General features: G+C 36.0%; 1 protein-coding gene across 1 annotated transcript in view; it reads right to left on the reverse strand.

The window, feature by feature from the left end:
• DCHS2 (dachsous cadherin-related 2) overlaps window positions 1–15,831 on the reverse strand; it is a 104,788-nt gene that overhangs the window by 8,240 nt on the left and 80,717 nt on the right. Inside the window, exons 13-17 of the mRNA XM_071432719.1 lie at window positions 13,777–14,634; window positions 8,932–9,039; window positions 5,925–6,136; window positions 4,292–4,443; window positions 1,357–1,487 (exon numbers count right to left, since the gene is read on the reverse strand). Of these exons, the coding sequence (XP_071288820.1) occupies window positions 1,357–1,487; window positions 4,292–4,443; window positions 5,925–6,136; window positions 8,932–9,039; window positions 13,777–14,634 (1,461 nt within the window). The remainder of the gene's footprint in view (window positions 1–1,356; window positions 1,488–4,291; window positions 4,444–5,924; window positions 6,137–8,931; window positions 9,040–13,776; window positions 14,635–15,831) is intronic.

Consider the following 15,831-nt stretch of genomic DNA (forward strand, 5'->3'; position numbering starts at 1 on the left):
TATTACAATGATCACAATATCCAGAAAAGCTATGGAAACAGTAGTATATTTCTTCAAAGGTATGTTCTGTATCCCAATTTTAATTTGGATTTTCTTAAGACTTTCCCAGATCCAGTGTAGTCATAACAGTTTCTTCACCAGCAGCAGGAACTTACATGGTTTTCCACAAGCATTTATGTGACTGAATGTAATTCAGAATGTATTTACTGAACAATGCCACAAGAAAATTTAACTGAGGTATTAGAGATGCTGATCTGTATAGAACCAGCAAATACAATTCTGGAGCTTTTCCAGAATTGAAGAGAAGGCCACTAGAGAGAAACAAGGCCTTCACACAGACCTACATGGCACAAAAATATGAAGAGATCAAGGTATAATCCTACAAGATTGAGAAACTGGATACAGACAGCTTTTGTCATGGGCCAATTTGACAGTACCAGAGATTGCAAACTGAACCTATTAGTGATCATTTCACAAAGCCTGGAACTAACAGAAGTGAAACCATTTGTCATTTACATGCCTTGGGCATGAAGCCTCAAAAATACTTTGCCATGTCGTAAAGCAAGTTCTTAAATAGAATACAAAATATTAATTAAGTAACCTGTAGTTTATAGCTGCTGTGCATCTATGAATTCTGTACTTGTCATTACCAGTGGCAGGTAAACTTAGGAAAGACTAAAATATATCAGAAAAGACAAACTTGTTATCTTCTGTTAAGAGGAGTACTGGTGTTTATAATTTTTCTGCTGTGTATCTTAATTCATTCACATGTAAGATGCCTGTATTTGCAAATTACAGGCCCAGGACTCAAGCTGTGCAGATGTTGAGCTTATGTCACACAATACACAGGATGCATACTGGGTTGAGAACTCAGGAGGTCCTGAATCCTTCTCTTAATGATCATCAACTGCACTTAGCTATAGAGCTTGTCTAACACTACGTTCAAATTTATAGGAAGTATTTCTTTCATCACAGTGAAGTTCAAAATGTCTCATTTCTAGCAATGCTGGTTTTAACACCAAACATTTTTATTGGAGAAGAGCAGAAATCAAAAGACATATGAAGAGTACAATACTGAAAATGAACAGATTAATGTTGCATTTCGGCAGATTTTTCCCTCCTTTTAAATAGTCTATGGTTTTATTCCAAACTATCCACAATATATAAAGATTAAAAATAATGACTGAAAATAAAAGCAGATCAAAATTTGCTTTGATATTTCAGCTTTAATACTACCCATGATAATCTTTACTGCAGTTGTTTGGTTACACAAATCACCAAAAGCAGTAAATCATTATCTGAGAATTCCTAGCCTTAGGAATTAGGAAGGAAATATAGCTGTACTTTAACACTTACTTTCTGGGACCTCCTCTTCACCTAGTGGTTGGACAACTGGAGCATTGTCATTAACATCTAACACTTGTATCCTCACAATAGTGGTAGCAGACAGTCTGGGGTTCCCTTTATCAGCAGCTTGTACAACCAACCTACAATTAAAGGAGGTACTAATTGTCACTTTTGATCAGAAATCACTGAATTATGCACCACTATTATAAGCAGGGGAAGTTTTAAACCCAAAAAAAATAGCCATTTCTGTTCCTCATTGCAACTCTTAAATTCCATCTTTCTTTCTGTAAGGTTGACTGTGCATCATTTTACGTTTTGGTTTTGCAGGAAAAATGTCCAGGAGATTCTACATGGCAAAAGAATAGCAAAATCATACAAAGAAAAGGAAGAGTGTGTCTGTACTCATTTAATCCAGTTTCATACCAAATGTAAGTGGTTGAACAACTCTTTCAAATAAGACACAGTTCTTCCATTGGTAATTCAGAGCAGGAATTAAAACCTTAGTACTAAATTATCATTTGCAACAACTTGACTCTCTTCATTGTTTATAAAGGGACAAAAGGGATGTGGAAATTGGAAAATACAAAAACATCCAAAATGGTATTCAGCCAGAATGCCTGCAGACACAGAGTAGCCCTTCAGTTACATTATAAAGGCAAGTGATAAAGTGAAAACCATGAATACGTGCACCATTTGACAATGGCAAAGTTCCCACTGATTTTAGTGGGATCAGAATCATGCTGTCAGATTAGAAGAGTTTTGACTTTAAACTTCCATTTCACATCTGCATAAGGATGGGTTGTAAATTCTGTAAACAACCTTTCCACAAAAAATGAAGCAAAGAAAATGGTGAGCAGCAACATGATAAACATGTATAAAATGTTTACTCTTTATGGGAAGCAGCTTCTGAACAATAAAAAGCAAATGTAAACTGAGATTATTTGGAAGACTTTACCACTTCCCAGTGGAGGAGATTCCAGAAACAAATTCAAAATTAAATCTAACTCAACAGGTGATCTTAAAAAGAAAAAGGAAAAAAAAGAAAACAATGAGTTAGGCTAAAGGATATACAGGTTAAAGTTGAGCATCTCAATTAAGTGTTATATGTGCTAACAATTGTTTTCATGTTGCACCACATTTTTTTTGCCTCCCCAAAGATCTTCTAAACATCTTATTTCTCCATCTTTCTTCTAAGTAACAGTTAAAAAGTGCCAAATAGATATTTTACTTCCTAAATGTTCACTTGACAATATGGAATGCCAAGGCTGTAACTCAAGCTTTGGCTTAGAGCATTTCTATTCCTTGACCACACCACCACTACTCTGGGTATCCTTGTGGTTTCTGATCAAATAGAAGATAACTTAAATTGCAGGCTAGTATTCAATCAGTGGCCATGCATAATTCCATATAGAAAGTGTATTTTTTCTAGAATGAAAATTGGGAAGGTATACATATGGAAATATTTTCAGTAAAAATAATCACTTTCTAAGGTTTCAGGAAAAAAAGCCTCTCATAAAAACATTTTAGCCAAGGCATTAAAATTAAGGTTCTGTCAACACTTTCATTATAAACCCTGTTGTAAGGGACTTAGAACTTCTGGGGATGAAAATGTTCAATTCAGATATATAAACAACTCCTTGCAAATTGGAAAAAGACAACAGTAACATTTTGACATCAAACAGGAAATACTTGTGAAAGCTTCTTTTGCTATTCACTTTTCACCTAACAATGTCCAGATTAATAACTTGTTTTAGAGAGAAGGAATATGAAGCCACAGATTCCCTGCACAAACTGTCAAACTGAAAGTCTAGAATTTTAACATAGATATGGAAATAAATCAGGCTCCCATTTAAAGTGAGATATGAGAATTATTATGCTCCCATGTTGAACATTTCACCAACAGTAAACATCCTACCTTTGAAGGACTTATTCTAGGTGTTCTTTTAAAGTATTCGTTACAAATAAAATGTATTTTTTAAGTTTTTGAAAATCAGAATTGATGTATTTGATTCAGTGAAAAACTGAAAAAAATCCTCCTAATTAAGTGTCCTGTGTATTAAGTTAAAACAAAGTGTTTTGGGGATATTATTATCAAATTAGCCTGATACTAAAAAAACCCCACATACTCTATCAATATTCTTGGATGTGGTTTTCTGCAAGTTATTCTCATTATTCTCAAGTTTAAAACTTTGAGGTCCCACAGGACAGGAAAATGTACAAATATTTTAACTGATACCAGATGGAAAAAAAAAGTAATTTCTACTGACATATACACAGAAATACTACTTTTTGTGGAGACTGCAATCCTTAAAATGGGTCCATTAATGAATCTTCATAGTAATATTTTCTCTTCAAGGCATTATTTATTTGCTTTCTAATTCCAACGATGGCATGACCCATAAAGGAAAATTGTCATGTCCACTTGTCCATATTTATTCAGAGTTTCAGAAAAACTGGAAAAAATTAATACTTAGTGCAAGACAGGTTATAGATAGAAACAGTTTAAAAAGAGTCTTTATCACATTATTGAGTACAAACTTTGAACTCTTTACCAAATAAAAATGAGAACATATCCCTATTTCTTGGATTTAAGTGTTTTCACTGTGTCTTTATAAAGTACATTTCCAGAGAGGGAATGGCTGTACAGTTATTAATAAACTAAAATCCAGGAACTGTCACTGTTCCTATAGTGAATAATCACACTTATATCAGTAAGTGTTGTCATTGATTAAACTATACTATATTTCTTTCTCTAAATGTGGTAACTACACAAGAACCTATAGTACAAATGGGCAGCTTTAGAGCTGTTCTCAGTGCTGTCTGGCTTGCACCCAGGTTCTGTGGGTAATGGATACCAACAGGAAACTATGAAATATGTAACATTAATATTCTCAAGTTAGACAAGACAAAAAGAATACATTTTATGGGAACCTTAAATACAAACCTGTAAGATGAAGCATTTTCATAATCTAGGCCTGTATTAGTTGCTAGAATTCCTCGTGCTGAATCAATTAGAAATGTTGCATTTTCATTACCAGATACAATTGAGTATTCAGTTTCTCCATTCAGCCCACTGTCAAGGTCAGTTGCAAATACCTGTTTGTGAGCAAAGCTGAGGCTTAATTAAAAACAGTAGAACATGATTCCAGAAGGAAAACCCTTATACTGCAGTCAGATATTTCTGATTACTTTCCTTTCTACAGCACGTATTTAAATAAATCATCTTTGTCCCCAGCTTGAGTGTTGTGTAAGGTCACAAAATCTGCTCATGACCTACATGGGCTGCACATGAATGAATAATTTGAAATTCAGCTACATAAAGCATTAGGGCTGAATGCAATCATTTTACTATTAGGTTGCTATTAGAATGCTGTCCTTTTTGAGCACATAAAAATGCACTTTCTCAGTGGTACAGGACTGGCCTTTAAAGTATTGCTGCTATACAAACAGACAAAGGATAAAATAATTAAACTACTATGTTTTCAGAGATTTCATGGGATAGTTCAATAATTACCTCTTAAAATACCAACCAGAAAATGTAAAAAGGGCAGAGGCAGTCTGTAAAGATTTGCCAACAGAATAAGGAACATTCAGCAGCAGTGAACAGGTTTCTCAAAGAGTCCTCTTACTCTTTGAAGAGTCATCTTTGTATTCTTTTGTTGCTGAACAAGCATTATAATGAGTCTGGGACCCAAAACACAGCAGAGGCAACCAGTCAGATTGAATAAAGGAAACATAATAGAATGTATTCTGTCATAAAATTTTGATTACACATCTGGCTTGACTGCCTTTTGATTTTTCTCCATTCCTGGACATATGTTTCTCTAAATAGAATGTCCATCAGTTTCTAATCACTTTGCCCTGGAGGCATTTGTAGCTTTTCATTTATTTATTCTCTAGAGAGGGAATATCTTTAGTACCTAACATGACCCTCACCGTGACCTGACTTGCAATGCAAGAACACGTACTGAGGAAATTATATGTTCTTCTAGTCCAACTGATGTCTTCTTTTGCTCTAACACAGCCAGCTGGAAACATTTTGGGAGAATGGACCCATTCAGAGGAAGAAGTGTTTGCACATTTAAATTAAGACAAGCTGCTCTTTAGGCAGCAGATTTTAAATTGAACACTTGGGTTTGACTCTACTAGTCTGATGAGTAGAAAGTATTCTTTTTATTGCTATAGTCCTTTCAGTAGAGGCATTAATACAAGACCCAGCCTATATTGTAACCAGAACCCCAGATTTGAATGGTATTTTTCAATTGCTTGAAGACAGAAACAGAATTTTTTTAAAAAGAGAATTTAAATTCCAGGTGCACAGTTGCCCAGAAGATAGAGAATTCTCTTTCAGCTCAACAGACCTGCATGAATTATCGGATCTGCAATATGGTCTAGAAGAAAGAATCATGTAATATTTTAGATATCCAAGCAGACTAGTAGCAACACCAAGAGCCTTACTCCCAGTTTTTAAGACAGAATGGTCCAAGACAGAGCTAACAGGATTGTAGTGATTAACAGATCAGCCAAACTTCTTTTGAACTACAGCACTGTGCTTGGGAAGATACACTTTCACTTACCTGTATGATATCTGTTTTAGGACTCTGGCCTTCCCATATTGATGTTCTATAATAGCTTTGCTCAAATTTAGGTATATTGTCATTCACATCTTGAATCAAAACTGTCACTCCGCAGAACACTGAATTGAAGCTATTTTCAGCCACAACTGTAAGATGTATTTTACGTTTATCTTCATAATCAAGGTACTTTGGCTCTTTTACTGTGATTGTGCCTGGTTTATTATAAGAAAAAAAAAATCTCAAGATGTGACATACTCATTCAGGAAAAAACAAGTACAAATGCAGTTATATCCAAACATACATGGTCATGGTCGCATGACAGAATTCCAGCAAGCTTGCCATTGCGTCCTTTTTCTACCTACTATCACCCCAACATGCTAGGTACTGAATAAATCTTGGATAGCTAAGTTTTCACCAACCACCACTACACTGGCAATTTCCAAAAACTAAGCCAATTTGTTAGCAGAAGAATAGAGATAAAATGTCTGCATGATGTTTCCTCCTCAGCACACGACAGTGAGACAGCCATGTGTCAGGAGAGACTCCTGTCCTTCATCTGACAGTGGCTACATCTTCTCCTCCACCAAAATCCACATCAGGCAACAGCTGTAGCAATTTCTATATCTGACTGACACACAGGCAAAACACTCACTCCTTCTGAGGCAGTGAGCCTCCTTCCCCTGAGCTGTTACTCCATCAAAAATAAACAAAGAATGAGACTTATTGAGATGACAAGCACAACTGGCCACCTCCACATTAAACATGAAATATCCTTGGAAATCTATAGACATTGTTTCAATGTTTTAGGAACATACTCATAATTCTCCATTACATCTAAGCATAAAACATACTTGATTTGTATATTAATTTTAATTAGAATTCAAATGCAGTTTTGCATGGACTTTTCAGTAATGATGTCATGAATCTTGTTATCCCAAACTTGGGCTATCATAAGAATGTATCAACTGTGGCTCCCCAAACTAGTGCTTTTTATTTTTTATTTTCTAGGATAAGCAAACATTAACTATTGTTTATGGACCTGCATCTTGAACAAAAAGATTTTGAAGGTGTTTTATTTTCAGCACAACACTTTAAAATATCACATTCTGTTTACAGAAATAAGAAAACAGACAGTGATAGAAGAAATACATTTCCAGATGACAGAGAGCAAACTGAAAGGCTCTAGTGAAGACTGAAACAAATAATCACGTTTGAGGTACACCACCTAGGAGAAACATGTGAAAGAACCAGAGTTGCTCATCTTCAGAAGTGCACTTGAAGAAAAAACAGGGTAACAATCTTCAAATATGCAAATAAGAGGGGGTTGCCTTTGTCTTATGTCTACCCTTATTGATTAAGAAGTAATAAGTTTAAAACATTTCAGCAAACATTCAGATAAATATGAATAAAAACTTTCCAATTGCCAAGACTTTTGCAGACTTTTGAAAGGGTTTGCAGAATCACTGTCCCTGATGGTTTTTAAGGACAGTACAAATTTCTGTCATATTTTGGCACAATTGATTCCCCTCCTGCATTGGAGGGACAGACTAGTTCATGTCTTTGAGTCATCTCCACTCTTTCTACAATTCTACATCATAATAAAAAATTTGAAAATGGTATAGAGTCTTCTCCAAAGTGTGGTTAATTAACATCAGTGCTAGAAAAGGCAAGTAGAGCAGACCTTTGGCTGTTCAGAAGATGAATTACAGACAGGGCAAAATTTTGGTACGGCTCAAAATACTTCTGCTGTAGAAGCAAGGGGTAGAGAATTACTGGCGTTGAAATTATGCTAATGTAAGCACTGCTCTTCAAAAGTCCTTAAAGGTTGAACTTCAATTAATTTTTTCTAAGAAACACAAGAGAGGCTTCAGAGGAAAGGAAACAGAAGAAACCACAATGGATCAGATGTCTCAAAAGAAGGCTTCTGACATTCACTGCTATAGAAATTCCACTCCTGTTGGTGAAGACAGTGCTTATGAGACCCTTCAAAGCATCACATAACCATTTTTCAGCCTAGCTTGATAAAAAAAGAGAAAATACCATTTGAAAATACAATTTCTTTTTTTTTTTGAGGTGATATTGGAAAAGATTCACTTCCTCAGTAAAAAACCTGTCTGGGTCTAAGATGTTCTTTAAGGCCAATCTCTCTAGTTTTATTTCAGTGAAATAAGAAGGACTTGAAAATCAAAAGTATGCACTTCAGGCACCCCTCATCTAAAAAAATTATTCTAGTGGTATGCCATTTGTTGCCTGGAGACATCATGTTAATCAGAAATAGAATCTTCAAAAACTCAGGGATAAAGCTATTGATTAAGAGTACAAGTATTTACACCGTTTCTGAGGAAAACTGCTTACACTGTCTATATGCCATCCCAAAAAGAGAGACTGCAGCTATTGAGAAGGCAAACATATTGCAGATGTTTGGGAGCTGAGAGGTAACCAGGGTAGCTGTGCTCTCTTAGGAGCCTTAGAGGAGAAAATGTAAATGTACATGGGGAAACCTCACCCTCCTGTACCTGGAATTCCTGACAAAAGAGCAGGTGAAAGTGGAACTGCTGCAGAACACAAGTACAATCACAAAAAAAACAAACAGGCTTGACTTTAAAACGTGTTGATGTTTGCCTGAAACAAAGAGCATTAAAATCAACAAGAGTCTGCTTCTACTTTAGAAGTGTTTTGAAGGATTTTCTTTATTGAGTTTTTGAGAAACTGTGTGATGAGAAACAAGTTGGAATCTCAGCTTGAATCACAAAGCAGTAGTTTATCAACTCCCAACACCTGGTGATCAACAGTAAATCAGAACTGAGTGTTTTAAACAGGTATAGTGGTGCTCAATTTCTTTTTACCTCAAGTTTATGACAGTGCCTGGATTTACTAATGACCTGCTCATTGTTACAGAATTACTACTACGGAGTACTCTTAAGATATCTAGCCCTTGTTCTTGTGGTAGGAACTTGCTAATGCTCCAAAATACACACAGACACTTGAAAAAAATAATAAAATGTACCTGTTACAGGGTGTATGGAGAATATTTCCTGGTCATTGAAGATGCTATATTTTATGTCTTCTCCTGTAAATTTGTGTTCATAGGCTTCTACTCTTAGAAGTGATGTACCTACAAAAGCAATAAGACATTTTCATCGTGTTAACCTAGAAGGTTTTGTTCTAATTTTATAGCATTGATATAAATAGCAGAAACACAACTTTGTACTAGGTTAGGTGTTCATTCATTAGTTTAGTAGACAATAAGAATAATTATTTTTCCTATATTACAAATTCATAGACAAAGCACTGTCTATACCTCCTTCCTCAGTAAATTACATATCTGATAACAACTTTACCTGCCTAAATAAAATTATGAGATTTAACTTTTCCTAATTGCAAACTCACAGGAATCATTGGACTTCTCTCTTACCTGAAGTCATATCTACTTTTTTTTGGTTTTTGGTGCATCATGTCACCCACAAATGACAAGAAAGAGTTAAATTTTTTTCTCCATTTATCAGGATTCAATTTGGTTTTTTGAACAGTACCTTAAATTAAATATCCTTCAGAATTTTAATTAGCCACCTTTTGATAAAGAGAAAGAAAAGATGAAACTATGCGCGTAGCTATGTGTCAATTCACAGATAATCCAAATTCCATGAAAAGACCAATAATTTAACATAGAATGCAGGAGACATGAATTAAAATCCTGTTTAGAATAAAAAAAAGGGAAAATGTGGAACTCAGTAAATTATCCTGCTCAGAACCATCACTTTTAACAAAAATATAGTAAATTCAAAAGGCATTATCACAACCTCCAAATAATTATTATTTGCAAGTGATTTAAAAAATTGTCTAGCATATATGGCCATTGATTTTAATGTTTTTAATTATTTAATTAAATTGTAATTGTTTCCATGCAGCTATGATGGAATGAGGCAACATGAGCTCTTTCAAACAGCATTACCGGCAACTAGTTATTTTATTATATCACAAAGGTCATAGTCAGTGTCCTGGATGCCACAGGAAAAGACTTTAGTATAAAAAATGAGAGGACACCTTGCTCTTACAACAATCTGATACCTTTTTTATTTCAGCAGTTACATATTATGTTTTAGAAACCAGAATTTTTCTATTAAGGGTTTACTATATGCTCGCAAAATCTGTCTGCCAAAAGAAAAAGTATGCCAATTTTGACATATGATTTTCTGAACTTGTCAATATACTTGTAAGGTATTTACTAGAAAAGCTCTGGAATCAACATCTATCTGTTCAATATGTAAAGAGAGATATATGAATGCTGACCTAGAGTTTTTTAGGAACTAAAATAAGGGCCTGTAGGTTGAATTTTCATTGCCAAGCAACTCTGGTTTACTACAGAAAGCTGCAAGGACAATCATTCACACCATCCTCACAGCAGAGTTAGAGATAAAAAACCCCAAGGTCTGAAGAATATCCCTCTTTATCTTTTAACACACTCTGCATCTTTTTGTTTGCTTGTGTGTTTAAGAAGAAATACTACCAGAAATAAAGGAAGCAGCAGCATTTCTACTTGTATCCTTGTTTTTCAGAGGTTAGGTTAATAAACTCTTTGTCTGAGTCCTCCTATCCTAATCTTTAAGCTCCACATTTTTCATGCAGATAGAATTGTTTACAACTTCTTTTTAGCAGAGTACAAATCTCTTGTTCTGATACCCTTCACAGAAAACAATTCCTCCCAACAGTGAATTTTTACAGTTCATTGTTAAAAAAAATGACCAAAGTGGGAGGTCAGCTGTGACATAAACAGGCCCTATACAGATAAAGAGCAATAGAAAACGTCCATCTGCTGGAACTTGCCATTCCAATCACACCCAATTCAGACATTGCCTCAAGCAGAGGTCACATCATGTAACTCTTAACAGAGAAAAATCAGTGAAAGGGAGCTTTCTGTCTGCAAAACACATTCAACACTGAAGATAGAGCAAGGCAGCAGGGAGATCAGGTTTAAAGCAAAAGCAGTCAGATTGGCTTGAAATGCTAGGCAATTGACCTCTGAATTAGTAAAAAATATTGAAAGACATGAAGAGTGATGTAAAATATGTAAATCCAGGGTTTTTTCAGGGTTTTTTAATGTTTTTGTTCACATACAGTCTGACTGGATATGGAAGTATCTCAAACTGTTTTATACAGCCTAGATCCCACCATTAAGCCTGCAGACTCAAACCCAAAACACGGCAGAGTGAACAGCATTTGCCTACCTGGTCAAATCAGCTCCAAAACACTTGCTGAATTCTTTGTTAGGGCATATATGTTTTATATATATGGGGCTTTTTTAATATATATGTCCTAACACCAGCACCACACAGAGCTGCTGTATCACTGTAGCACTTTCTTCTTTCTTCAGTCCTCATTATAGTAGTCTCTTATCTTATCTCTTATCATAGTCCTCTGCCATCTAACCTATGTTCATCCTTGCCATTATTTCTTCAGACCTCTAAATTGCCATGAAATGAAAAGCTGAGCACAGAGATAATGATTCAAGAACCGTCTTGACACAATCCTGTGCCATGTGCTCTGTGATAACCGTGCTTGAGCAGGGAGGTGGCACCAGATGACCCTTTTGGTCCCTAACCCTAACCCAACCTCACCCATTCTGTGATTCTTTTACTTAAAGAATGAGGGGATACATATTTGATATCTAATAGAAAAAGAAAATAGAGGAGTCAAGAAGTTTTACTGGTGAATCTGTCTCCAAGTGTTATGCAAACAACCATTCAACTAAAAGTTGGGTAAATAATAAAGGTTTTTTACCCTCTGAAGAGCACAGTCACTTGATTATTTATTGATTAGCTTCTAAGTGCCTGCTGTAGAACAGTTTATAGTATTTAAAGACATTAAATATTCAATATTAAACAAAAAAAATTAGAAAAGTGGGGTTTTCTAAAGGTCATTAAACTTGGAAGTTAAACACTTAAAGAAAATGTGACCACAAGGACCAGTTCCTGAGGCACTTGCACATTTGATGGGTTTAGACTAAATTAAAACTAAGGACCCTTGGCTTTGGTTTTTTGTTGTTTATATTATTCACATTTTTTATTCTTTTTAAAATAAACGTAGCGTTTTTCCCCTCCATCAGTTAAGGCAGAAATAAAATTATGAAGAGAAGCCACATTTATTAATACCAGTTCTACAAATAATCAGTATGTAATGTAAATCTTCCCTGGACTGAATACACTGGTACCATTCACATTTGTAGGGGTCCCAGGATCACATCTATCCTATAAGCTAACTTCTATGAGAGTTTTAATTACAATCATGCTTTTCTTCCCCACTGAAATGTAAAATATTTGATATTTATTTATGCTTATGAAAAAAGGAAAATAGTATAAACAGAGACAAGCAGTATACTAGTATTTGGTAAAATCTCTTATATTCTTAGAAGAATTTGATCTTCTTAGCAAATAGAAGTATTATTAAACACAAACTAACATTTTGTGATCAAAGCCACCTGTTTACCCTGAAGCTTTGCTAAATTTCCTTTAATCAAAACAACTTAAATTGAATCTTAATTATATTTCTATAGATTGAATGGGAGAACACAATGGCATTCTGACACCACAGTTCCTTGGGGCATTTCTGTAATTTCAGGCTGGCTTTTTAGCCTGATCCAGGAACACATCTACACTTAAAAAATCTAGGATCAGAGCAGTTTATCTATTGCCATAAAGCTCTGATCTTTATTTTCTTTCGTTAAATGTAACAATTAAAAAATTTGGCTTGTAGTCCCAAACAAGCACGGAGGAAGGAATGGCTGAATAACCACAGCAGTAATTACTGCAACGGCCATCTTCACCCTTCAGTCTCTCTTCTGTTTGCAATCATCCAAGAATATTGATTAGTTTTCCAAAATTACTAACACATTTTTATTTACTGATTCATAATCCAATATACAGGCTGTTACTTAAGATCTAGTAATCCACTAGTCTCACAAAACCCTTAGGATATAAGGGAATACTGCTTTTGTTTTACTGAGGGAAGTTTGAATTATAAAAGAGAAATTACTTGTTCAAGGTGAATCTCATGGACTGTTTTAATTGAGAATATAGTGCAAGTCAGATCTTTAAATACATCTGGCCAATTAAATAGTGAGATTTGTGGACAGAAATACACAAAAGCCTTTCCTTTCTGCCCCTCATCAGGACAGAACCAATCCCTGTTGCAGGAGAAGATACCACATCTAATTGGTTGGAGGGATAATTATTAATGTTCTTTGAATGATAAAAAGTAGTGCAGTAATTCTCATCAATATCCAGAACAAATCCAAATAAATCTCTAAGTACCTTGGGACTGAAGCTGGTTGGTCTGTAGGTGGCATTCCATTGTGCAGTCTCTACCTAGAGAGACACGGTAGAAGCATGCACCAAGTGACCATGTACCAATAGCCTCCGACCTTCTCTACCCCATCCTACTCCCCTTTCTCCTTCTTCTGCAAAGTCTAAAACTTCAGTAAGGTATTTATGAAAGCTACTACAGTTTGTGAAGGGTTTTGTGAAAACAAGAAATGTCAGGGTGCAACTAGTTTCCAACACTCAACTCATCTGAGCTTGTGTGCACTGCCCAGCAAAACAACAAGTAAATGCCGTCCACCCATCATTAAAGCAATTTTGCTATATGAATGAACCCACTGATGGTTAGACAATGCCTCTTCCATTGCATCTTTTTCATGCTGTTGCATTTGAAAGGGGCAAACAGGTATTGGCTACATCCTCATTAACTTTTCCCTGCTGCTGCACATAAAAAAAGGTTTCCCTATACTATTCATTACAATTTCAATTCCAAAAAGAGGGGAGATTGGCGACTACAAGAAGAGGGATTTCATGCCCACCTGCTGCACTGTTCTCAGGCACACTTGCTTCGTACAGGCTGTGGCTGAATGAGATCACTTCCTCTTGCTCTTCTGTAAAGATAATGACCACAGCTGTGGCTGTTCGAGGTGTGATGCCTTGATCTGAAGCTGTCACTAGCAGCTGGGTACTGAAGTCCTTGGAAGCCAAGGGCTCCCGAAGAATGATGTCACCTGTCTTCACATCGACCTGAAATACAGTTTCTGCCATCATCAAATTAAAAACAACAGCTCCATTTGATCCCAGATCCACGTCCTCTGCTCTCACAGTGGCTACTGTCTCATTCACAGCAGTTTCAGCAGGCACAAAGACCCTGATAGGATTCTGCAAAAAACCAGGATCGTTGTCATTGACATCATTAACATGCACCACAACACTGACAGTGGTGCTCCTTGGAAAATGGGTGCTACAGTCACTTGCCACAGCCCTAAAAGTGTACTGGGACTTGGTCTCCCTGTCCAGTGCCTTTGTAGTAACAATGGATCCTGTGACACTATTGATGGCAAATGCTCCATAGGTGTCATCAATAAGGGAGTACATAACTTCACCATTCAGGCCAGCGTCTTCATCAGAAGCAGAGAGGTCCAGGATGGCTGAGCCTTCCTCCAGGTCTTCTGTCACTGAGATTTGATACTGGGTCTTCGCAAACAACGGGCTGTGATCATTTTCATCCAAGACTGTTAGATAGAGCTGTGCAGTGGAGCTTCTCAAGGGACTGCCTAGGTCATGGCACTCAATTACAAGAGTGAAATTGCTGATGTCTTCTCTGTCTAAGCTACGAGTGACCAGCAGCTTCCCTGACGTGTTATTTAGTGTGAAGTATTCTCCAACATTTCCACCTTTCAAACACATAAAAAATGAAATGATCACAAACAACTATTTTTAAAAAAGAACCCCTTGTGAATGCTCTATACTAATTGCAGTAATAAGGTCCAATCACTCATACAGCTGGTGTGCTCATGTGCCTTTCACATATTATATTTCTCATACAAATTAAAACCTGTATTTCATTTAAATCAGTGAGTGGCAATGATAGCAAATGCAGAATGTCATAACAATTTAGACTGGCCTTTTGGCCAGATGCATATCTTTTTTTCCCAAAATAGCCCACCTTATAAAAGCTCATGCATCTAGGCTGCTCCATGAAGTGACCTCTTCCCAACCTTAGTTACAAATTCCACAAATCTAAAAAGCATTGCTGACAATTGTAATTGCTTGCTCCTAGTTCTCTTCTACAAACCTATCTCTTGGAATTTAAGAGTTGGGCAAGGTCATGATTTGGGAGCACTGAGAATAAATATGAAGCAGTCAATTGAAAAGTCGGCATTTTGAGTAACAGTGAATGGCTTACATACTTTATAACATGCAGAAAGACCAAAGGTAACTAAATTAAATGTCATAGAGATCACAACATTAAAACCAAGGAAAAAAAGGAATTCATAACTGTTTCTTCAAAGAAAAATGTGTTGGTTTTTACCACAGTAGCTCTCTGCCTACATTTGAGCTATTGCTGAGAGCCACAAACCAAAGTAAGCACAGCAAAGTTGTACTTGTCCAAAGATACTACAGGAGGCTTTGAACAGCTGTGGAGCTTACATTGGCATAGTGGACACAGGGAGAGTTTGGCAAGATGGAAGCCAAGTATGACATTATTAATTGCTGGGTGAAAGAAGCACTCACAAAATGAAATTTAATAAATAGCATTAAATAAATAAATTTCAATTAATTCTTGGGTATATTTTCAAGGGAATATTTACATTCAGACTTCTACAACGATAATGAAAAGGACAAAAACTATGCCTTCATGATTAATGCCTTGTTCTAGCATTTGGTATTTTTTTTGTTTCACTGTTCTGCACTATTTCAAATCCAGAAAGCAGAATGAAATTATGCCTGGGAAGTGCTTATTAGTGCTGACAAAAGGGTGAAAGATCTCTTTTCTTTTCCACTAAAAAGAAGCATGGGAGCTCAGAAGGCCTGGTAAAGTCAAGACTAGCCTAAAACTTGGATGCTGCTCTTTAAATATTTCCCTGATT

The sequence above is a fragment of the Agelaius tricolor genome, unplaced genomic scaffold, assembly GCF_023055355.1.
Source record: "Agelaius tricolor isolate 1412-34295 unplaced genomic scaffold, bAgeTri1.0.p SCAF_8, whole genome shotgun sequence".
In the NCBI taxonomy this organism is placed as follows: Eukaryota; Metazoa; Chordata; class Aves; order Passeriformes; family Icteridae; genus Agelaius; species Agelaius tricolor.